Here is a 27,089-nt window from a genome sequence, read left to right on the forward strand (position 1 = left end):
AAAAAACAGGTTCCAGTTATGACCATCACACGTAGAATTTCGAAATGAAACCTGCCTAACTTTTGTAAGTAAGCTGTAAGGAATGAGCCTGCCAAATTTCAGCCTTCTACCTACATGGGAAGCCTCCATTAGAGTATATAGACAAAAAACAGGTTCCAGTTATGACCATTACGCGTAGAATTTTGAAATGAAACCTGCCTAACTTTTGTAAGTAAGCTGTAAGGAATGAGCCTGCCAAATTTCAGCCTTCTACCTACACGGGAAGTTGGAGAATTAGTGATGAGTCAGTCAGTCAAACAGGTTCCAGTTATGACCATTACGCGTAGAATTTCGAAATGAAACCTGCCTAACTTTTGTAAGTAAGCTGTAAGGAATGAGCCTGCCAAATTTCAGCCTTCTACCTACACGGGAAGTTGGAGAATTAGTGATGAGTCAGTCAGTCAAACAGGTTCCAGTTATGACCATTACGCGTAGAATTTCGAAATGAAACCTGCCTAACTTTTGTAAGTAAGCTGTAAGGAATGAGCCTGCCAAATTTCAGCCTTCTACCTACACGGGAAGTTGGAGAATTAGTGATGAGTCAGTCAGTCAGTCAGTGAGTCAGTGAGTCAGTGAGGGCTTTGCCTTTTATTAGTATAGATATATATATATATATTATAATATATATATATATATATTTAATATATACATATATATATATATATATATATATATATATATATATATATATATATATATATACATATTACGATTGTTATAGTTCTCTTTGTATACAACGTTGTCAGTTCAGCACTCCGGTTGTAATATGACCAAGCTGTGCAAGCACACTCTTGAGAATGCAACGTATAGTTGTACAGGAGAAAAGCAATCTTGCCTCAAATCAATTGCAACCTTTTGTAGGTCTATGAACTTAATTTAAACTTTAGGTTTACACGGTGCTTTGTTTCCGACGTGCTGCGTTCAGTCAGTTCACATGAGCCGCTCTCTTGTGTGATGTTGCGATGTCCACGGCTTTATTTAATGTTAGCTAAGACCCGGCACTTAAAAGTTTCTCGCTACAGCAATTTTTAATCCATTACAAAGTCATCCAAAGTCTCATTTATACCTCGTGTCTTCTCATTAAACTTGTATCTCGCGAATATGGAATTGCAAACGGCAGCGGGAGCGTTTCTATAAACTTAATTTAAACTTACGGTTTACACCGTGCTTTGTTTCCGTAGTAGCGAAGTGATCACTCCTGCTGCGTTCAGTCTGTTCACGTGAGCCGCTCTCTTGTGTGATGTTGCGATGTCCACGGCTTTATTTAATGTTAGCTAAGACCCGGCACTTCAAAGTTTCTCGCTACAGCAATTTTAACTCCATTACAAAGTGATCCAAATGTTGTTTATACCTCGTGTCTTCTCATTAAACTTGTATCTCGCGAATATGGTATTGCAAACGGCAGCGGGAGCATTTCTATAAACTTAATTTAAACTTACGGTTTACACCGTGCTTCAATTCTTATTGTTTTCGCTGCCTTCTCAATTGTGTAATGAATGTTTTCTTCAGCGCTCTTTGGGGCTCTTCCTTGTTTTGTACGTACTGCATTCACAGTCAGTTCACGTGATTACGTGGGAGGCGTGATGACGCGATACGCAACTCCGCCTCCCACAGCCAGCAAGCTGCAGTCCATTATAGTATATGGACAAAAAAGAGGTTCCAGTTATGAACATTACGCTTTGAATTTCGAAATGAAACCTGCCTAACTTTTGTAAGTAAGCTGTAAGGAATGAGCCTGCCAAATTTCAGCCTTCCACCTACACGGGAAGTTGGAGAATTAGTGATGAGTCAGTCAGTCAGTCAGTGAGGGCTTTGCCTTTTATTAGTATAGATTCTCCACTCAGCTAGCTCCCCTCTTATTGGCAACATTTACAGAAGCTAGAGACAATCAAATTCTACCTCAAACTTTTCGTCAAGCATTAATCACCGTCTTTCCTAAACAAAATAAGGACTTGTTACAATGTGCATCATACAGACCAATTTCACTCCTGAATAATGATGTTAAGATACTCTCAAAAATTATAGCTAGAAGGATGGAGAAAGTGCTGCATTCGGTAATATCACAGGATCATACTGGATTTATTAAAGGCCGACACCTATCTTCCAATCTCCGACGCCTGTTTAAGGTAATATATTCACCAGCAAAGTCAAACACCCCAAAGATATTATTATCACTAGATGCAGTGATTCCAGTGAATTCACAAGCATATAATATTAGATTGGACACCCTACCTTTTACCATAGCAGATCAGTTTAAATACCTAGGGGTAAATATCACAAGTAAACATAAAGCTCTTTATCAACAAAATTTTGCCGTCTGTGTGGAAAAAATTAAGCAAGACTTGCATAGATGGTCAACCCTTCATCTCACTCTAGCAGGAAGAATTAACGCTGTCAAGATGAATATCCTTCCTAAGCTTCTTTTTTTATTTCAAAACATTCCAATATATATCAATAAATCATTTTTAAGCAATTAGATTCAAGTATAACCTAATTAATTTGGAACTCAAAACACTCACGTATCTGAAGAGCGACCCTACAAAGACCTCAGGCAGAAGGTGGCATGGCTCTACCTAATTTTCAGTTTTATTACTGGGCAGCAAACATACAAAGCCATAAAAACATGGACACAAATAAATGAACATACACAGGCTTGGTCCGCAATAGAAGTAAAATCCTGTAGTACTTTTTTATTCTCCCTGCTCTGCGCTCCAATAAATGCAAGTTATCGCAAATATACTAATAACCCAATTGTGCTTTACTCACTCAGAATATGGAACCAATGTAGAAAGCAATTTAAGATGGAAAATCTTTTATCTGTGGCACCCCTGTAGGAGAACCACCTCTTCAACCCTGGAAAAGATTTTGGATTAAATTGCTCAGAGATCTTTATATAGACAATATCTTTGCATCCTTTGAACAATTATGTTCCAAATTCAACCTCCCAGCTACACATTTCTTTCACTGTCTTCAAATTGAAACTTTGTTAAACAGAAACTGCCCGATTTTCCTCATCTCGTACCCTCCACCATACTGGAAAAAATACTGCTCAATTTCGAGGAATTAGACACCATTTCCGCATTATATAAAATTTTGTTAGAGTCACTTCCTTTCAAAGATCCTAGAGGACAATGGGAAAAACATCTCTTAATTAATATATCAGAAAAGGAGTGGAAGGTAGCATTGCAGAGAATTCACTCGCGCTCCATATGCGCAAAGCATACAATTATTCAACTCAAAATTATATATCGAGCTGATTTGTCTTGCTTAAAACTGTCCAAAATGTTTCCAGGGCAAGACCCAACCTGCGAACGCTGCAACCAAGCTCCTACCTCACTGGGTCACATGTATTGGGCATGCACCAAATTAACATCATTTTGGACAAAAATTTTTAAGTGCCTTTCAGACAGCCTTGGTGTCACAATCCTTCCTAACCCATTAATAGCTGTGTTTGGTGGTCTTCCAGATGGACTTAAAGTGGAGAAGGACAAGCAAACTGTGATTGCATTCACTACACTTTTGGCACGCAGACTTATTTTGTTAAATTGGAAGAATCCCAACTCTCCTCTGATAAGTCAGTGGGAAACCGATGTTTTATATTATTTGAAACTGGAAAAAATCAAATTCTCAGTTAGAGGATCTGTACAGAATTTTTTCAAAACCTGGCAGGACCTAATCAATAATATTTTAGAATAAGAAGAAATAATTATTTCCGCATTTCTTTCCCTTCTCCATTTTTTATTTACCTATATATATTTTTTCCTTGTTTATTTTTGCCCTATTAAAAAGCCCTTAGCAATTCTCCTTTGGCCATGCTTTCCTTCTCAAGGGTGGGGTTTGATTTGTCTTCAATTCTTTTTTGTATAAATTGATCTATTTGTATGGAATGATTACAATAAAATTAATAAATAAAATTAAAAAAAAAAGAACTGCATGCTTTTTGCTGCACTAGTTGGAAAAAGCACCTGTGACTGTGCAGAGCTGCTGTTTTATATGCTCCCCAGCTACAGATGATGTGATGCCAGCTTATTCTTTTGATGATTTATCCCTGTCTGATGTAACTTGTCTAGCGTTGTTGCAATAGCAATGTGTATACAGTTGACCACTCTGATTAAATTTGGAAAATTGGACTTTGCAGCGAATTGCACTTCTGTGTTTTCCAGTTCAACCACAATGTCAGTAAATCTTATATATCTCGATGACAATCAGATAACACTATCCCATTACAGCTGACATGGTGCATCTCAGTGATGTTTGAGAAATACCCGATCGGTCAGCAAGTTCACGTTGAAATGCTCATGTGGCTAAAAACCCGAGAGTGGACAGAACTTGCAAAGGAGCAGGTAAAGCACAATTCCTCAAAGTATGCCTTTGTAAAGCCAGGTGCCAGTTCAGCACACAGTTCCAAGAGGATAGCTCTTGGAAATCAAATTGACTTAGAAGACAGTCAACATCATCCATAAATACGTACTTTCTTGTAATTCTTCCATTTGCGATGTCTTCTAACAATGCTAAAGCAGCTATGGTAGCTGGAATAGTTTGGCCATTCCGTGCACCATTATATCATTACAGAATGATTACAATCAAGTGAATTAAATTTGTAAACAATATGCAATTAATTGTGGTGTATTTGATAAATCCCACGTCATTGGTGGGAATCTGAAAAAAGGGAGACCAAAAAGACATAGTAGCACTGCTTTGATGGCGTGTGCCGCCAGTTTGCAAAACAGAGCAGAAACTTGCGTACACATTGGATGAGGCTCCCGTGAAAATGTGCGTGGCCCTATGGAAAGTTTTGTTTTTTATACATCTCGAAGTGTGCGTAGAAACAGGCGTATGCAACATTTTTCAGTTTTGTCTGTATGCCATGTTTTAGTATGAATTCTACATACATTATACATGAGGCCCCTGGACAGAAAAAAGAGACTTCATCACATTATGCAATGGAAAAAGAAAGTTCATCATACTGGGCAATGTTTTAATACTGTTAACTACCTGCACCCTTTGATATATATCAGCTCTCATCTTGGTTATCTGTTCCACTCAGTCACGTCTTCCTGGCATGAACTATCGAGCAACACACAGAAGGATGGGTGGAGGGAATAGTAGAGGGTGCATCACCAAAGGGTAAAAGATGAGATAACAGCTGTGTGACTATTCTAAAATTCTTTGCAGAGGGAGTGTGCATTGTAATAACAGCTGCATGGCAGTTCAAAAGTGCTTCAAGGCCCCCCAAAAAAAGGTGCACAGCCACAGATTAGAGGAACATAGCCAGTTGCCTCTTTCGATTGCAAAAGAATACACTTTCTTGTAAAAATATGTTTTGAAATGACCATCAACAAAAGCTAAGTCACTATGAAAAAGCTGGAACTGATGTGGGAATGTTTTAATCATGGACAACTATGAATGTTTAAGAGTAAGAAAATCCAATGACCTAATAATATTATTATTACTTATTATTTGACTGATGTCTTTATCCAAGTTGACTTAGAACAAACCTAAGAAACAAATGGTTACATTTCTTTTGCTTTTCCAATTGGAGCACAGTCAAGTGAAGTGACTTCACTTCACATGGTGTCAGAACCCTCAACCTCAGAGTCTGAAGTCCTAGGTCCAAAGCCTTAACCTCTACAATATACTCTCTTCCAATGATACTAGCCATAGGTTAAAAAAACTACAAATACTGTAAAAAGAAAAGCACTTAGTTAAGTTATACAGTACTTCTGATACACCTGATTAACGGACAGCACTATAACTGATGCCCACTGGCTTACAAAATATTCTGAGCGAAGCTGGGTAACACAGCTATTATTTTATATAAAGGAGTAGGAACTACCAGGGACCTAAGGACCTCAGAATATGATATTAACCAGATAGTTGAGTCAGAATAAATTATGATTTTTTTATGTTTTAAAATATTAAGCATTGCAATTCAATGTTGCTATATAGTGCAGTTAATGTGCAAACCTTTTACACATAAGATGAAAAAACATTGACTTTAGTCATCCCACTTAAACCTCCTTTTAATGTAGAAATGTACTTCAAGCATCTCATCAGTCTCCACAATAAGAATATTGTGGTACACAACACCCACACTAATACATTATCTAAATTTACCTCTGGATAAGTCCTTCTAATGTGTGCCCTTACAGTGTAGCTGTTTTATAGTTAAAATTTCACTTGAAAGTAAACAAATGTGCATTTACAATTTATGATGCTAAATAAAGGTAAACTGAGGTACATGCAGACCATTAACATGCTGTAAATAAACTATTAAAGTTTCAAACTCAAGCAAAAATACATGGAACTGTAATCAGTTTTAAATCCCTTAAAATAATCCCGTTGAAACATCTTGAGATGCTTTGCATTCTCTTACTTTTAAGGATGTTAGCCATCTTTTCTTTAGCTATTTGAACATTTTTTCTGCACAGAACCAATTTAAACTTCACCTGAATGTGGCACATGACCTCTGAAAAATGAGTTCTTTTATCTTGCAGCCTGACACTAGCCAAAAACACACACCTACACACTATTTAATACAGACAGTGAAGAACAAAACACTATACCATTAGAGAAAAAAAATAGCACTTGGCAAAGCTTTTAATGCTGGTTTACCTTGGAACATACTGTATAACCAGCAGAATTATTATCATCATCAGCAGCAGCACAGGAGGCTCGGGTACAGCAGTTACTTGTCTGTTAAAGGTTATTTTTTGGCTCTTTTGCTATGCCCAGAATGGCTTAAACACTTCCTGAAAAACTGCGCTCAGATAATAAGTCATTCTGACTGACAGACATTCTTATTCAAATATTTTAAAAACAACCCTACAAAGTATAGAATTTCATAATGCTCCCCCCTTCTTTCCTCTCAATCTCTCTGCATCGAGAATATTCTGACAATCTGCACCTGTTCTTCAGCTCTAAGATGTTTTACTAGCTTGTCTCTGTTTTAAATTTCAGAAGGGCTTGTTTCACAGCCCACAGTCTTTCATATTCTTAGTATAAACTACATGTTTATATATGCACACTAAATATATTTGTACATACAGGAAAAAACAAACAAACAAAAAGGTCATTATCAATTTCATTAGAGAGTTTTCAGTTCTCAACTTCCTCTTGGATTGCTAAATTCAGTACAAATCAGTCTCCAAGCACTTCCTTGTCCCTAGTACCTAGTTTGAAATATGTTTTTAATATGGTAATACTTGAATACTGCACATTTCATATTAAGCGCTTACTTTATTACTATGTTGCAAAAACTAAAATGAACCTAAATGCTTAAATGTGGACTATGCAGGGGAGCTAATATCAGAGTATCTTGGGTATATGTATACTGCAATAGCAATTGACTTGGAAAGAAAACATCGCTTTTTTTGACAATGCAGGCATTTTGCTGAAAAACTATAATGGATTGCTTTTTGCTGCACTTTTTACTTAGATGAGTTATGGGGAACTGTAACTGAATGCTGAGCATTTTTTATATATGAATCTGACAGGAACTTTGATCACAGATGTTTCATATAGAGCAACACCATGAGACGCGATTTCAAAATTTAAGCCAATGTATACTTTTCTTTTTGTTTTATCTCGCTATAAAACTCATATTTAATCTTCAATTAGAATGACCACTCAGTCTATATCTCAAATGCCAGAAGGAAGTATCTATTCCCAAGGAAACTGAATACAATACAGATAAACATTCTTGATAAGATAAAAGCATTCTGCATATAAATTTGTGATCAAAGCTTACAAGACAAGTTGTCCATCACAATGTCTGGAACACCACATAGTGCTTTTGACATAAATGACAGACCACTCGAAGGTAAGAGAGACAGAGCCATCCACCTAGGCATCAAAGATATCGTCTATGCATATGCCTGACGTCTGAGTAAAGACAAGCCACCTGAAAGACAGCTACTCTCAATCTTCTTCTCTCACTGTTCTATACACGTTTCCTTTTGTGCTATTCTTCCGCTTTCATATCTTTACAGAAACTACTGTTTGAGAGTATGGATTTTGGAACAAGAATGTATTTACCACTTTATATAAGAATTTGCAATTATTAATTACTATTTATTTCATTAATATTATTTGCTGGTATTAAAATTTGTTACTGCTATCATCCTAGTTCAATAAACACTGCTCTGCTTTAAATGTATATACTCTGTTTGCACATCATTGGTGATTAAGGTTAATACAGGGCACCTGGTGGAGGTAGGTTGCCACTTCCTTCCCACAGACTTAGTGGCTGAGGAAAAATGCCATGTGGTGCAGGAAGGAGTACCATTGATAATTGTTAATAACTAAGGTGTATTTGCCTCCAGTGTCTAGATGACACAAGTCTGGTCTATACAAACCACAGCTAGTGAATTCCAAGTGGAGTTCTAAGGAGTGATAGTACTCATAGTCAGTAATAACATGCAAGTAATCATGAGGTGCATGTGTGTTAAGCTTAGAACAGTTGGGAGTATGATAATCAGCTTGCGATAACACAGCGATATATTTGGTAAGTTCTCCAATGGACAACAAACCACATATGGTAGCTGTGCTGGATAAATTTCAATGCCTAAAAGTGGAACAGAAAAGACAAAAAATATAGCAATATTTGTTCTCAAAGTATCTGTTGTGACAAAACTATTGTGGTCCTTCACAGTACCTGTTCACACCATCTCAAACTTTATAACTGACTTTGTTTTGTAATATATTTTAAAATCTCTACAGAAATATTTAAAATGAATCCTAAACTGATCAAATCTCAGATATCCTTGTATTATTTCACTTGTGTCTGTCTGTGCTCGATATAAACAATGGTTGCCACAACTACCATATCCCTCTACAACAACAGCAAGGAATCTGTGTTACCAGCAGAGTTGTGGTCTTAGGCTTATCTTTAAGTCTTCAGTTCTTCAATGTGTCCAATTATTGACTGTGGTATTTGACTGTTTATTTGGTGCATACTTTGTTACTGACCAAAACTGCATTATGACACTACCATTTTACACTTTCTCTTTCCTTCATTTCATGGTAAGCCTCCTGCCTTTGTTACTCACCAAAACTGCATTATGACACTACCATTTTACACCTAATTTTTCCTTCACGCCAACGTAAGCCTCCTGATAAGATGAAAAGGCACATAGAGCCTAGCTGTGACCAACAGACACGGCCTCGCTGGCCTACATACTCACACCAATGCACAGATGCCTTAGAACAACAAAGACAACATATGACAAACCACAGAGCGACATTATCTGAAGATCAGCGGCAGAAATTCTTGCACCTAGACAGTGAACAAAAAACTAATTACACACACAACCTTTCTGAAGAGCAGTGGCTAACTACCAGACAACAAGAAACATTACGATGGAAAGTTTACAGGGATTCCATAACACTGGCAACTCAAAACAAGATATTCCCTTGATATTACAGCATAGGCAATTCCCCATTTGTTTAGCATATTGTATGACTATCACCAAGTCACAACAACAAATGTTTAATAAAATCAGAGTTTATTTGCCAGGACCTGATTTTACCTATGGCGGGTTGTACACTACATTTGCCAGAGATTATATCTTGCCTGAAGAAGGGGCCTGAGTTGCCTTGAAAGCTTGCATATTGTAATCTTTTTAGTTAGCCAATAAAAGGTGTCATTTTGCTTGGCTTTTCTCTACATTCATAATGGCTAACACGGTACAACACCCTAGTACTACAGAGTTATATCGAAACCCAGGTTTAACGTACAGGTACTTGCAAGTTACACACAGAGGAATATTTTCGCTGACAATAACATTTATGCAACAAATTGCGCTTTCTGACAATTATTATAGACATTGGTATACTACATTATCTGACGGCCAAACTTCACACATACTGACTTACGTGTGCCCTGCATTTCCCTTCTTATCCATTATGTTCTGTTAACCATTCATGTTACACTTTGTATTGTAAATACTCATGCTGTTGTAAGTGACTATAACATCCCATATGAATCATGCGACTATTCTAATACTGAGTCCTCTCACAAGTCACTACTTATTAAAATAATCTCCTTTCTTACTGTAACGTGCCATGTTCTTCTCTACCTCATCATCATTTCATTAACGCTTTTATTCTTGCGAAATTTTCACAAGCACAATTTGCTAGTAACATAATATATCTGAAATATACTATAAATATATACCTGAAATAATATCAATTCATGGTAAATGTTAGAAATACAGTAAAATGAGCAAATAATGCAGAATAAAAATGTTTCGGTATAACTAACGCACACACACACACAAAGGTTTGACAAATGTCTTTATGCTGTTTTCTTGTCTTGTGGTATTTTACAAATAGATGATGTTTACGGTAGTGTCCATCAAGGATTAGTAAAGGGGCTGCTGCTCTTTTTAATGCACATAAAAGATCTGGATAAGAATAAAAATACCAAGTTGGTTAAGTTTGCAGAAATACTACACTAGGTAGAAGAGCAGACAGCATGAGCCAAATCACTACACACAGTCCTGGACTGTATACAGGCTTGGGCAGATTTGTGGCAGACTGAACAGAGTATAATGTAAGTAAATAGAAAGTATTAAACGTTAAGAAGTAAAAATGTCTAAAATAAATATAAAATGGGAGTCTGAAACTTGAAAGTACAACATATGAGAATGACCTTGGAGTAGTAGTGGACTTTTCACATTCTACATCAAGACACTGTACAGAAGTGGTTAAGAATCCATATTACTAACCGAAGGTTGTAAACTGGATGGGCGCAGGACTCACCGGATGTACGGAAACCCCAAAGGTCCATGCTGTGACAACGCGCTTGCGAAAGGAGTCACAGCACACACCAACTGTGACAACGCGCTTGCGAAAGGAGTCACGGCTCAAACCAAAGGTCCATGCTGTGACAACGCGCGCGCCTACAACGCGCTTGCGAAAGGAGTCACGGTTCAAACCAATTGTGACAACGCGCGCACCTACAACGCGCTTGCGAAAGGAGTCACAGCTCAAACCAAAGGTCCATGCTGTGACAACGCGTGCGCCTACAACGTGCTTGCGAAAGGAGTCACGGCTCAAACCAACTGTGACAACGCACGCGCCTACAACGCGCTTGCGAAAGGAGTCGTGGCTCAAACCAAAGAAAACACAGAAAAGAGACTAAGACCTGTGAACTACACCTGAGGTAAAGCGTGCACGCCAGGTTGTACGGCTGCGACCGCCCACACCACCGCATATACCTTCCATGATATGTCTTCACGCAGCGGCTTCCCACCGAGGCGCATATTGCGCTGTGCCGCTCGCCCCACAGTCAGACGCAGCAGCTTCCCAGAGTCAGTAGGTGGTCCCCAAACAACACAACCTGTTCAAGCAGTCGGTGTCAGCGAAGGCAACAGACTCACGTCTCCACAAAACGAAACCGCTTTAGTACAGATATGCCTATTGGATTAAATGACATTTCCCCAGACGCACCCGCCCTCCATGATATGTCATTCATCCACATATTGGACGGAACAGAAACTGATTGCCATTCTAGGATTTCCGATTTGCTAGCAAATCGCGGGCTTACTTGTGTCAATAGAATGTTAGGTTATACAACACAATGTGTAGAGTTAAAGTCAAGGGAGGTTATGCTTAAGCTGTATGATGCACCACTCGGGCCTTACCTGGAGCACTATGTATTGTTTTGGCCTTCATATTACAAAAAAGAACATGACAGTAAAAGAAGTGCAGAAAAGAGTGATTATGATGATTTCAGGACTGTAAGGTATGAGCTATGAGGAAAGATTGGAGAAGTTGGAACTTATCATTTTAAGCAAATAGAGAAAACTTGTTGAAGATAATTTTACTTCACACAAACAACCATAGACAAATGGAATAAAACTGCCAAGAAGTACAGTAGGGAATAGTACTTTAGGGACCTTCAAATCTTGACTCAATATTATTTTGGAAAAATCAGATGAATAACATTGGCACACTTGTTTTGTTTTACTTACAACTATTCTAATTTTCAAACACGAATTAAAGAAAGCACCTGGGACTTTGTTATAGGATGAAAATATTGTGTAGGAAAACAACTACTTAGGAGACAATAACAATGTAAAGATCAAATATATAAAAATTGGCAAAATTGAGCATAAAGTAAAACTGACAGTGAAAAAATAGTCTAGAAACATATCTTGAATCACTTATGAATGAGCAATTGAAGTTTAAATTTAAAAAAATAAGTTCTACAAGCAACATATTTAAAAAAAAAAAAGCTTTTGATTATATTTGTGTGAGAAGGATGTAAACATCATTGCTTACAGTGCACATGGTGCTGTATGTAATAGTTAAAGAATATTTTTATTTCTAGATGATACTACAATTATACATTATATTAAGACTAGTCATTTAGCCCGTTATAATAACGGGTGCTAGAACAGTAGTGCATAAACATTAGTAGGAACAGTTTATATTAAATGGCAAGGGACTTTGACCTCATTCTTTTTGTTGGTCGTATTTTTCTTTCTTTCAGCCTTTCTTTTGTTGATGTTTACTTGCTGAGCTGACCGTTCTTCGTGGGCTGCCGCCGTGTATTGTGTGTCTTTACTTTTCTGTGACAGTGATACTGTCTTGTACGGCTGTATTCAATAAGGGCGCGCACAAAAAGGCGAGCTTCAAAAAGGTGACCTCAATTGAGCGCGCCTTTATTCGCTGCGCCCAATTGAGGTCGCCCTTTTGAGGCTCGTCTTTTTGTGCGCACCCTTATTGAAGGATACCGTCTTGTACGTCCGCTGGCTTGTACGTCCGTAATATACCTTTAATTTTGTCTGGCGGTAATACAGGTGTGCGCGTCGGTAATATGCCTTTAATCTCCTCTGACAGTAATACTGGCTTGTATGTGGCTGTAATATGCGTCACTGTGTTGTGTACCTTTAATATCCTCTCGCAGTAATACTGGTTTGTATTTCCGTAAAACGCCTCTAACTTTCTCTAACAGTAATATCGCACCGTGCCCCGCGCATGCGCACTTCATCAGAAGACACCCACACATGGACACCTGGACGCACATAGGGATTTTATATATATAGATAATGTAACAAAAGGCACACAAGTGGCATTCATTTTAGAACATTTAATTGTTGCATATAGGGTACAATAGGCTATAGGAAAAAAATAATTGAACCCATGCTGGTTAAGAAAAAAAAAATGGCAATATTAATAACTTTTTTATCACAGTGCAGCTACAGTAAGTAAAAACACAACTGTAATTTATCGGACTTGAAAGCTAATTTTAAATGTATGCTGACCTTTAAGTAGCAGAATCAACTCTAAAAAGCTGTTCTGCAGTGAACTGCTTCTACTCTTCTAAATGTTTACAAATGCTGTTCTTTTGCAGTAATCCTTTTCTTACATATTTCTTATATCATTCTACACTACTGTCCACTGCGTCCAATTCATACAAGTGAGACATCTTCACTTTCTAGGCCAACAAAATCTGCTTCTACTTCTGAATTTTAATTTATTTTGATTTGTTTAGTTTTAGGTATAACCTGTTTTTGTCTCTTTTGTTCTTGCTTTTTTTTTAATGTGCTACTTTGGAATTCTTGAATAAATTCTTTAATTATAAAGGAGCTTATGTTTATACTTTGACCAGATGTTTTCTTTTGAGAGTTTTGGTGTTTGGTGTTTAAAAGCCTCAACTCCATTTTAGGCCGGTACAGTTCAGATGCCAGCCATCTGAATTTGGGGCTAGAATGCCAGTGGGGAGGCCTACTCAGTGGACTCTGTCAAGAAGGCAGGTTTGGCTTGTGAATCTCTGAGACCTATGTCCCCTTTATGTCATTTTTGAAATAGTAGTAATCTATCTATCTTTTGTTAAAAATAGATAATAGTTCAATTAGTAAAAATGTTAGTATTGAGCTATGAATTATGCTAGGAAATATAAGTAACTAAACAATTTAATTGAATGAATGTTAGTAAATTATGTTTGCTTTATGCACTATTTCCAAAGTGTTGTTTTAAAGCATAATAAGTATGCTAAACCACATATGTCAGACTCCAGTTGTTCCCAAACAGCAGATTTACTGAGGGAGTTATAACCTGGAGTAAAATTTAGTGGTATCAATTATCATTTGTAATAATCCATATGGCATAATATGATGGGGCAGTGATGGGGATATTCAAGAAAGTCTTGATAAAGTTTTAAAGCCAGCTCCAGGGGTAAGATATCATAATGCCACTATGACATGATTTTTGATATGTATACATTTTAACAATTTTATGTCTTTTCTTTTTGCAGTCTTTGGCAAATACAGAGAAATGTGAGGCGATCCATATGGAGGTTGAACTTCCAGTCACAGTCATTAATCAATCCAAACAGGATTTAATCCCACTAATATTGATGCTGTTCATGCATACAGGCTAACCAAATCACACTTGCAGCTTTGAAAACAGCTGCAAAAACTGCAGCATCACAGAATATCATCCCATCTCTCTTGTCTTCCTTTAATAAAATACTGCTAATGGTTTCTTTCACAGATCTTCTTTATCTTTAAAAAAGTATAAGGAAAATGCATATATAACTTAGCTGCACCCACCATGTTAAACCCAGCCATAGAGGATGTTGTCAGATTGCTAATTTGCATTTTACAAGACACAATATATTTGGATTTTTATCTGTCTAATGTTGATTCATTTAATGTTTTGAACTGTATTTAAGTCTATCTGTATATAATTACGACATAACTGTCCAGCATATAGAAAGTATTTATGACTTGTTTAAACATGTGGCTCAAATAACTGGAAAAGTAACATTCAACAAAGATGTAAGTCATTAGTCGATGACTGCCAATGATATTGTTTACCAGCATAAGCCTAGGTGATAATACCATGAATGTCTGAATGTTAATGCAGTGCACTGCTTTAAATGACTGTCACCTAAGAGGAAAAAAAAAATAAAAACACACAGTTGTTAACTCTATTGGTGCAGCCCAACCACATATGCACCAGTGGACAGCCTCTTCATGACACTCTCACAAACATACTGTATACATGCAAAGTTGTGAGAATGCATTTACATCCACTAAATTTAAAGATCCTTATAGGTTTTTCTTGACCATGGATATCTGAACAATGTGCCCAATACTGATAATATACAGAATTTTATTTTAGATAGTGTTTAATTAGCCTCTCTTTCTATATTATTATGACTTAGGTGAAGATTCTGTCACAAATTACATAGAGCCATTCATACAAAAATCCAGAAGATTTTAAACATTTCACCAACATATAATCACATACTTCAGTAGGACATGACCTTTCTTACACATTCTAAAACAGAGTATTTCGATCACCTGTATTTTCCAAACATGTTTAATAAATTAAACAGACACTTGTTGGACACTTATTTGGAACAGGACACAGGATAAACTTGATGAGGGCCAGTTTAATAAAAAGTACCTCTCACATCTGAGACTGAAAACTTCCTAAAGAGAGTTCTGTGTATATTGAATTTTGGTCCTAAAAACTTTACCGACCCTTTTGACTTTGATTTCTGATTAGTGTTCTGACTTTGGTGAGCTATTTTCTGACTTTCTGTTGAAGACACTTTTTTCTGACTAATTGATTTATGATCCCTCTCCTGAGCTCTCCTTTTCAGCTTATTTTTGTAACAAGACAGCGTGAGTTTAAAAAGTATCTGAGCTTGTCTATGCTGTGTTGAACTGTTAACTCTTCGTACTGACATTTATTAGTGAATTTTTCTTTCCTCCTCCCTCTGCCTTCTGGCTCCAGCAAAACACAAATGGTGCACAAATTTACTAAAATACTTTTACATTCCTCTAATACATATTAATACATATTAATATTTAAAGAGATATTCCAAAATTCTATTCCTACATATTTTAAGAAAACAGATGAGTGCAGGTCAGGTTGGGGAGCATGTGCATTTACAGCGTGTTGCCGCACCCACCACACGATCAAACAGTTCAAGATCATGGTTGAGAACCTCCCAGGAAGACAAACGGTCCAGTCCCACCCTCCAGAAATGACTATCTATCTGCCATAGCCAGGTCTTTGGTAATCTGGTGCGAGCCATATCACCCTCGAGGAATCGCGTCACATGGCCATAGTGCCGTAAGTGACCACCCTCACCATGCAGATAACATGCCTCATTCGGGACTCTGTGAGGAACAGCTCGTTCAACACAAAATAAAACCAGTGGTATCCAAAGATTCTCTGAAGAGACATAGCACTGAAGGTGTCCAGTCATTGTCTCAGGTCACTGGATAGCGTACATGTCTCGCGTCTATATGACAAAACAGGAAGCACCAGGACTCTTAAAAGACTTGGACTTCTGTCCTTTTGCAAAGATACCAGGAGTGCCACAAACCCTTTTCCAATGACATCATGACCCCTCATCCTCTCCCAATCAGTCTACAGACTTCATAGGAAGAGTCACCAGGGACATGAATATTGCTGTCGAGATAAGTAAACCTTCTGACACGACTGATACTTTCTCTGCAGACAGACACACTGCTGATCGCTATACATAAAAAAGGTAATTAAAGGCCTGAATCTTGGTTATTATCCAGTGTACTCGCAAGCTCATACACTCATATTCCTCACTCAGTCTCTTGCGAGCCATGATCAAAGCCTCCATTGACTCTGCAAAGATCACAGCATCGTCGGCAAAGACAAAATCAGTGAATCTTTCTTCATCAACAGATGCCACAAAGCCGCTGGACCCCACGATGCTGTCCAACACCCAGTCCATGCAATCATTGAACAGAGTAGGAGCAAGAACACACCGCTGACAAACAGCAGAATCAACTGGGAAGAACACAGAGGTTCTGACTCCACTCTGCATAGCTCTCACAGTACCAGTATACAGGCCAGTCATGACATTTAGCAATTTCAGGGGGATCCCACGAAGTCTCACAATGTCCCACAATGCATTTTGTGTGTGCTTTATGTAAATCAACAAAGGCTGCAAAGAAACTCTTCTGATATTCACATTTGTACTCGAGGAGAAACTACAATGCCAGGATGCGGCTGATGGTAGACTTCTTAGTCATAAAATCAAACTGCTCCGGTTGCTGGTTGTTGAACAAGTGACGACAGATCCTATTGACCCTAGCAAGGACATTACCCAGCACCTACAGCAGTGTTATCCCCTTTCAGTTGCCGGAATCCAGGCAATGACCCTCCCCTTTCCAGACAGAGATGACAAGTCCTGTTTTCCAGTCAGTTGGAATGATGCTCGTCTCTGAAATGGAAGTATACATTGCTTGCAATACCCAGGAGGACACCCTTACCAAAAGTCTGGAGAAGCTCACTCTGGATACCACAGATCCCTGCAGCTTTCCCTGCCCTCAGCTGGTTCACTATCTGTGCAATTTCAGTGAGATTGGGTGGATCACAGCTAATTGGAGGATCAGCCTCAGGAACCGTGGACCCAGAGATTTCCAACGTCCTAGCTAGATGATAAGCTTTAAACAGCTGCTCAAAGGAGCCATCCCAGGGGGTCACAACTGCAGCGTCATCTATAAGGACCATTCCATCCCCCACCATGACTGCAACTCTCTAAGGAACAGATTCGAATGTGCGCAATGCTTCAATTCCTCCGTAAGCAGGACATGAGTCACTAGACCATAGATGGTGTATCACTTGCTAATAGATTCCTCACAGCCATCCTTCTCAGTTCCCAGAGTTTCCATCAAGCCGTGTGCTGCAACTCCTCTTGCCCTGCGAGATGAAATACCGGCAACACCAACACAACTCTCTGCAAGCTTCATGGATAGTCTCCCACATGATATCAGAATTGGCAGTCACACCCAAGTCTGCAAGTTCCTCACACAAATTTATGCAGACTCATTAGAAACAGCCTGGTCTTGGAGTCTGGCCAAGTCCAGCCTCATTAGTAGGTGGTAGCATACTGGATATAAAATGGACCTTCAGAATAGCGATAAGAAGACTGTTATCAGAATTCACAAACTGGGCACTTCTGTAGATCTGCATTTCTGATGAGTGCATACAGCCAATAATCTTACCAAATACTGCATGGCAATTGAACGTCTAAGTGGACCTGGTGGGCCGATCAAAAACACATCCTGCCCCAGAAGATCTTTCTGCATGATCCATCTTAAATGTTGTGCAATTGACTGGGGCAACTCTTCAGAAGCTGAAAAAAAAAGAAAAAAAAAAAGAAAAAAATGTTTACTGTATCAGACTGGTCTAAAACATCTTTAAAAAAGTTCATGTTCCAATATTCTGCTTGATACTTTAATATTTTAGTACAATACACAAATTGCAACTGTAAGCAGAAATATACGTTTGTCATATAAATAGAAATATAATACATAGGAGCATGAATATTGGCACCTGGGCTTGAATTCTGAAAAAAGTTGACAAGATGCTGCTATTCTAATTTAGTGTCAAGTGCAGGAATTCTTAAATACTTCAGATACCATACCCTGAAAAAGTATTCAGTCCCCTCGTGATCCCATAACTGTGGCGGTTTTATCCAAAGAGTGTGGCAATTATTTTAATGATTCACAGGAGGAGGCCAATTGTGTAAAAATATCACAAAACACAGAATTTCAGTGTAGGATTTGTTATTAAGATTACAGAATCCTTTTGCAAGACACTGTATATAATTTAATATAAATGATATTAAATAAAACGTAAATAGAGACTTAAAGTAAGGCCAACTATTACATTTCATTACAAAAATCTTTTTTCTGTATAAACACTTCAGTAATGAGTTAAGATATGTTCAGTCTACCATTTTAAATTCTTTTACAATCTTTAAATACTAAAATCTGTCTAAATGGCTGAAGTGCTGAAGTCTTTAAAGCATTAGACCACTGACTATACTACCTGCCCTTAAATTATTTCTTTGAGAAGTTCTGATGTACATCCTTATTAGGAAATATATTTTCATTGCCTGTTGTTATGTGTCATTATTATTTTTCGAGTACATGACTAACACATGATAATTTCATTGTTATTCGTAGCAGCAATAAAGTCCTTGGAAGCAACATTTATGAAAAACTGTCTGTCATCCTTTGTGATGTTATGTGCTGAGAAATGCTCAACATAAAATATTAATAAACTGATTGCTTGGAGTGTGAGTATTACATGAGTGAGTGTGAGTATTACATGTACTTCTTATGATTACATGTAAGTGATCCTTGAAAATTATTTAACATGTTTCAAAGAGAGAGAGGGGTTATTGCATGTTTGATTGTTGCTTGTCTGTAGATTCATGGTGTCTTTATGACTGATGTGACAAAAAATTCTTTATGAGTTGTTGCATGCCCCACCATACTAATTTCAACATGAAATTGCACTTTGAATCTCTAATATGCAACAATTCACCATTGTGTTTTAGATATATTCAAAACATTATCAATAAATCGCTATTGACAAGGCAAATTTCCGTATGCATTAAAACTGACAATTGGTAGACACTTATTAGTGAGAATAGATTTAGACTGATAGTGTATATATTTAATATTTATAATCCAACTACACATATATGATTTTTTTTCTATAGTACATGACAAAATAGGAGTATCATAGCTTCAGTTTTACTTTAATCACCACAAGGTACATGGCATTTACACAGGTCACAATACTGACCATAACAAATTACAAACTAGTATCTCCTGAAAGATAAAGTGCCACAGTTGGGATGTAGTTCAAATTAAACAGTTTTTGACACTTTCAGAACACTGTTCTACTACACAGACTTGAAAATATGTTAGTTGTTATTCTTACATGGTTTAGTTTATATTAACTGAACAATTTTACAGATATAGTTTAAAATCATAATATTCATTTTAATTCTAAAGCAGGTGATACTCAACTGTACCTAGAACTTCAGTTTCTCTTTTTGTGTTTTTAATTATTTGTTTGATCAACAATCACTGTTTTGTAAAATTTGCAAAACAAAACAAATTCTACCCACTAGTTGAAATGCTGCCGACTGTAACTTGATTCCATCCGTTTTTTTGTTAAATTATTAATGTAAGGTTATTTTGAATCAGTCTATTTGTTTTGACCAAATGCTTATTTTATGATTAAAGGGTTGGTTGTGCTTCAGTTCTTAAACCAACAAGTCTTGACATGAGCTTAAACATTGCAAAATGTCACAAATTAATGTGCATATTCTAGATCATAGATTAAAATCTCAAATATGCAGAACATTTCCATATATATTTAAATTTCAGCATGAGGTAGATTCTATTAATTTCAACATTTAAATCCAGGATGAAGACAACTGCTTTTACAAACACATTACTTACAGCTGCTAATTAGGCAGAGTCTATGGGGACATTTTTCGCAAAAAAAAAAAAAAAAAAAAAGCTTAACAATTTCATATAACTGTTAATTCCCTTCTTCTTTTTAATTTTTGTTGTGAGTATAAATACTGTATTTTATTAATTATTTCTGCTATAAATGTAATGTAATGTAATCTAATTTAATCTAATTGTAGGTTTTGGATATCAAAGAATTTTTTGGAAGATTATTTAATTCTTATTGTAGCTCCAGATTTAATTAAATCTTGTTTACATTTTTGTTTTGTAGTTATGTCTTTGCTAGTTTGTTTTTCATGGGACACCACCATTTTGTAGCTTGTTTGCTATTACGATATGGTCCTTTATTAGGGCGTGTATTCCAATGGAGGTCACATTTGCAATGTTGCAGATGAGAAACTTTGCAAGGCTGCATTGCATGTCTGCTTGCACCAGAGATCGTGGTGCTATGAGATGCTGGTCGTAATTAATAATCAAAGAAATTAGTGGTACATTTTCAACTACAATTTAGGTTATGATCTGGGCTTTGAATACAAGGTGCATTGTTAATATTGGTTTTAATCCCTGCTTGGTTTCAGACTACGATTTTTGTCTTTAAACCCTGTGTGCTAGATCCATGAAGAACCAACAGAAACTACTGTACTACTGTGGTAACACAAAACAGATTTAAATATGTAACATCAGCAGTAACCACACTGATGAAGAATGTATCAGAACCACTACAACATAATAGCTTTTATATTTTTGCTATTGGAAATAATTTAAACATATGTTCGCTTGGCCAACTATGGGCTGGAGCACTAGTGCCTAGGTAAACAATCAATACTGTATGCTACAGAAATATTTTTATTGCAATATATTATCGATACACTGAATGCTATTTCTGAGATTTCTTTTTTACAGTTTTTGCATCATATATTGTTATTCGTGTCGATAAAGCAATTCTAAATCTTGTAATGCAATATCTGTTGGAAAGCAGAAACAGTTAATTTTATTGGGACTAGTATAAGAGACTGCATTAATTTCTACTATGATCCCACAGAACATATGTCACAATTCTTAGAAGTGCTGCAGAGATTCCTATGTAAAATGCTATATCCAAATTTAACAGAGCATTTGGGTTTAGTGAAATTTTCAAAATGTTGCAGGGAAGGAAGAGCTTAATATGAAAAAGTGAAGTTTATTAAGTTGAGCATTTCAGTTAGTTTTTGTGAAATATTACATTTTGCTTTTATTGATTGATATAATTATTTATTTATTGTTAATCACTGTGTGCTACTTACACTTGATTGATAATCTTGTGTTTGTCTGCATCACCACAGAACTTGTTGGCTCTATGAGCTTGTGAGTTTAGGTGCTCTGGCCACTAAGCCTGTGTGTGATGTAAGTTGCACTCCTTTTCATAGATTTACATTCTAAAAACTTCAAAACACTTTCATATAGCTTTGCAACATTATCCTAATCTGTGCTTTTTTAACTCAAGGTCTCTGACTTCTCACACTTTTAATAAGGATTTGCTGTACATCCAGTGATTCCAATTTGAAAATGATGTACTAGCCGCAATGGATAGAAGGTGATGCAATACTACATTTTCACAATGGCTTATGGGTAGTTCAAACACCCACAGCGCTGCATTCTGCCATTAGTGTAGTTGACGCCAAGGTCAAATGAACATGAACACTCTGCTGCAGAATTGCGCCACTTTTGGACAACGTGAGGTTCCTCTGGGATGAGGGATTGAAACCTGCTAAAATACAAACTTCCTTAGCTTCTATCCATGGTGGTAAGTGTTTATTTTGTAGTTATAAATCCTGTCTATACAATGAATTCTCTTTTTAGAATAAATCATGATTGAACTGAACTGAATATATTGCCAAATGGGTTTATGCAACGATAGTCTCTGACGCAATAGCCAGAACTAAGAACAGTTCAAGAGAAAGGTCAAATAACTTTTGGCACAGCGATTTTAGCAATGTCTAAATGTTTTCTTGAAGTGTGTTTCTGTGGTACAATCCAGATAATAAAACCATCCAGCTGTTAATATGCCTTGTCTACTTGAAAGAAATTTCAGTTACTCTAAATATTAATTTTGCAACATTTGGCAGAAAAATAACACTGATGAAAGTATTTTTGAAAAGCAGCAGTGTTTGCTATAAACAAAAGTAAAATGACACTAGAAAAAGTTCAAGAGAGAAATTCCAAAATCTTCATTAACAAACAGATAGACACCCCCTGAAAAAAAACAACTGTGTACAGTTACACAACAGTACATTGATTTAATTTGTCTTAATAATTATATTCACCTAATAAGGAGTGGAAAGCAAAAAATACCATTACTGTAAATATTCGGAAATAAATGTAGATGGAAGGTGACCTTTTGTAAATTGTGACTTTATTTTCTTATAACCAATGACTTCAAAACCTACACACACAAGCAACTGTAGAAAAATTATGATTATTAGCAAGCTACTCATCATATGTATCACACATATGCTAACTAGTAAAAGAAGCCATCTTTTACAACAGGAGGCTAAATAGAGCTAAACTAGCAAAATGTGTACGTATAAACTAAAAGATAATCTTGGCACTAAGATTAAACAAAAATAAAACAACAAATTTCATATTGTTCTTTAGTGTAACAAACCAAACATTTCTGGTTATTCTAATATAGTCATGTTATAGCATGTTACTGAATATTAGCACCATACTGTAAAATGTACACCAGGGAAATCCGTATGAAAGCTAGAAATCACTAGATAATAATAAATTACTTCTACATCACAATCATCATGCATGTTGGGACAAAATATAAAATAACAGGAGAAGAAATCTTCTGTAAATATGTCACTGTACAAATCTTAGCTTGGTCATATCCTATGTTAATTTTATGCATTATCCCTGAAACTCTTCGGCATATCAGTCAATTGAATATAATTAATTTACAGACTATGACATTAGGAGAAACTGTAGTCTACTGAATGCTATTGCTTGCTGACATAGTAATGCTCCTTTTTGCCATTAATGCTTCGAAGAACTTCTTATACAGTACATTTGCCACATGGGGCCTTTTAGCCTACCATGGTTAATCCTGTTATATTAACATTGCAAATAAAACAGCTCTATTTGTTGATTCAAGCTGTGTCTGAGGATGATGACCATGGTAGCACAGTTCTAAGTAACATAAGTTCAAAGATTTACACAAAGTAGTCCAGTTAATCATAAAAAAGATGTGAATTTTACAATTACTGGTAATCCTAAATTGGTGCTGTGTTGGGTGTGTGAGGGAGTACACCCAGATGTCAACAAGCATCCTACCCAAGACCCCAATTTATATAATGGAGTAAGAGCATTTGGAAAATATACAGTCATATGAAAAAGTTTGGGAACCCCTCTTAATTCTTTGGATTTTTGTTTATCATTGGCTGAGCTTTCAAAGTAGCAACTTCCTTTTAATATATTCCATGCCTTATGGAAACAGTAGTATTTCAGCAGTGATATTAAGTTTATTGGATTAACAGAAAATATGTAATATGCATCATAACAAAATTAGACAGGTGCATAAATTTGGGCACCCCAACAGAGATATTACATCAATACTTAGTTGAGCTTCCTTTTGCAAATATAACAGCCTCTAAACCTCCTACAGCCTTTGATGAGTGTCTGGATTCTGGATGGAGGTATTTTTGACCATTCTTCCATACAAAATCTCTCCAGTTCAGTTAAATTTGATGGCTGCCAAGCATGGACAGCTTGCTTCAAATCATCCCATAGATTTTCGATGATATTCAAGTCAGGGGACTGTGACGGCCATTCCAGAACATTGTACTTCCCCCTCTGCATGAATGCCTTTGTAGATTTTGAACAGTGTTTTGGGTCATTGTCTTGTTGGAATAACCAACCCCTGCGTAACTTCAACTTTGTGACTGATGCTTGAACATTATCCTGAAGAATTTGTTGATATTGGGTTGAATTCATCCGACCCTCAACTTTAACAAGGGCCCCAGTCCCTGAACTAGCCATAGAGCCCCACAGCATGATGGAACCTCCACCAAATTTGACAGTAGGTAGCAGGTGTTTTGTTGGAATGCAGTGTCCTTCTTCCGCCATGCAAAGCGCTTTTTGTTATGACCAAATAACACAATTTTTGTCTCATCAGTCCAAAGCACTTTGTTCCAAAATTAATCTGGCTTGTCTAAATGAGCATTTGCATACAACAAGCGACTCTGTTTGTGGCGTGAGTGCAAAAAGGGCTTCTTTCTCATCGCCCTGCTATACAGATGTTCTCTGTGCAAATTGCGCTGAATTGTAAAACAATGTACAGATACACCATCTGCAGCAAGATGATCTTGCAGGTCTTCAGAGATGATCTGTGGGTTGCCTGTAACCATTCTCACAATCCTGCGCATATGCTGCTCCTTTTTCTTGGCCTGCCAGACCTGGGTTTAACAGCAACTGTGCCTGTGGCCTTCCATTTCCTGATTACATTCCTTACAGTTGAAACTGACAGTTTAAACCTCTGAGATAGCTTTTTGTAGCCTTCCCCTAAACCAATCTTTGTTTTCAGATCTTTTGAGAGTTGCTTTGAGGATCCCATGCTGTCACTCTTCAGAGGAGAGTCAAAGGGAAGCACAACTTGCAATTGACCACGTTAAATACCTTTTCTCATGATTGGACACACCTGTCTATGAAGTTCAAGGCTTAATGAGCTAATCCAACCAGTTTGGTGTTGCAAATAATCAGTATTGAGCAGTTACATGCATTCAAATCAGCAAAATTACAAGGGGACCCAAATTTTTGCACAGCCAGTTTTTCACATTTGATTTAATTTCATACAACTAAATACTGCTTCACTAAAAATCTTTGTTCGGAAAAACCCCAGAACTCAGATGTTCCTAGGAAATGAAAGACATACAACTGTTATCTTTTTTGTTGAAAGTAGAGTAAATTATTATGCAGGCTGAGAGGGGTTCACAAATTTTTTCATACGACTGTATAATATTGATACATGTATTTTATGTGTCCACCATAATCTGCAGATTCAGACAACAGCTACAGTATGACTGTTTTTTTTTTGTCTTTGAAAGTTCACAGTACTACTCTATACAGATGTTTCAATAGACTGGGAGGAAAGTCCATCGCTCTTTATATTGTACTGCATGAATATTTTTGTAACTGTACTTTCAGTTTTTGTAGAATTGCAAGATTGTCAGAGGAGGGTAGAAGGACAGCTATGTTCAATCAGGAGCAAAAGGCCATTATAGTTGACAACGTCTGTCAAAACAATACCATTAGACTGCGAGAAATACAGAAACGAGTTATTGAAGACAACACAAACACTGAAGGAATCAAAAGTGTCAGCCTTTCCTCCAACACAACAGGGTGCGCATGAAGCAAGTGTACTGAGTACCCTCTGAGTGCAACTCAGAAAGGGTCAAAGAGCTGCGATTTCAGTATATGCAAATAAGTGAACATTCAGACACATTTACAGTAGTCCATTGTTTACAGTATACTTTTACTGTATTCATACTACAGTCAAGTTCAATGACATCAAAAGTATGTACAATGTATGTAAATCAATAGTGCATATAGTGTACTCAACAGCATAGGTCCATCTTTCTGTAGCACTTACAAAACTATCTATTTCTACATATTGAGAATGTTTGAATTGGATTCCATGGACAGATCCCATGAATACGTTTTTGTGGATGAAGCAGGGTTCAATCTCATGAAGTGGAGAAGGAGAGGCCAGAACATAATTGGCCAGCAGGCCATTGCTGAAGTCCCTGGCCAGCGTGGTGGCAATGTGACACTATGTGCTACCATAAGCAAGCTTGGGGTTCTACACCATCATGTCACACTGGAGTCATATAACACCCAGCATCTTCTTACATTTCTTGGTGGTCTTCGAGATGTTTTGTTTGGACTGGAGCAGCAGGATTGTGAGCTGAACGAGCATCCTACCTATCTTATAGTTTGGTACAATGTCAGTTTTCACCGTGCTGAACAGATAAGAGAAAGGTGTAGCATCAACGAGCAATTTATTAATATGTACCTGCCACCGTACTCCCCTTTCCATAACCCAATAGAAGAGTTTTTCTCTGCATGGCAGTGGAAGGTATATAACAGACAATCCTACACCAGGGTAAATCTCCTACAGGCCATGGAATTGGCCTGTAGTGACATAGGTGTGGAGTTGTGTCAAGGACGGATTCAGCACATGAGAGGGTTCTTCCCCCGTTGCCTGGCGAGGGAGTGCATAGCATGTAATGCTGATGAAGTGCTGTGGCCTGACCTAGCCCAAAGACATGATGATATTTAATGACAAGTTCAAACCGTAAAGCATTGTTATTTATTTTAATACCAAAAAATAACTTTCTAACTATAAACAATATGCATAATATTATACTTATGCTATAATTATGCTTATATGCATTGTGAGATACCAGCCCGGCCACAGACAGAAAGACACCGAATGTCCCAATTATACACACGCTTTATTTCCCAATTATGACAAACAGCACCAGAATGCCTAAACCGGCCAACTCAGTCCTTTTTCTCTCTCTCTCTCTTATCCTTTCTCTTTCCTCTTCGGCCACCTTCTCCTATATATAAATAAAACGGAGGTACTTATAGTGGGTCCATCAGCTAAAACCCAAATTGGTCTTGGACTTCTCGGCCTTTTGAAAACAAGTCAGCAATCTTGGTATATTCTTTGACAGTAACCTCTCTTTTGAGAAACAAGTAAATTCTGTAGTCAAGAGT

At 37.1% G+C, this 27,089-nt stretch overlaps 1 protein-coding gene across 1 annotated transcript in view; it reads right to left on the reverse strand.

Annotated features, from left to right (window-relative positions):
• The window catches only part of vwa8 (von Willebrand factor A domain containing 8), a 509,572-nt gene that overhangs the window by 451,031 nt on the left and 31,452 nt on the right, over positions 1 to 27,089 (reverse strand). Inside the window, exon 3 of the mRNA XM_051925677.1 lies at positions 18,057 to 18,187. Within this exon, the coding sequence (XP_051781637.1) occupies positions 18,057 to 18,187 (131 nt within the window). The remainder of the gene's footprint in view (positions 1 to 18,056; positions 18,188 to 27,089) is intronic.

This window comes from Erpetoichthys calabaricus, chromosome 4 (assembly GCF_900747795.2).
Source record: "Erpetoichthys calabaricus chromosome 4, fErpCal1.3, whole genome shotgun sequence".
Taxonomy (NCBI): Eukaryota; Metazoa; Chordata; class Cladistia; order Polypteriformes; family Polypteridae; genus Erpetoichthys; species Erpetoichthys calabaricus.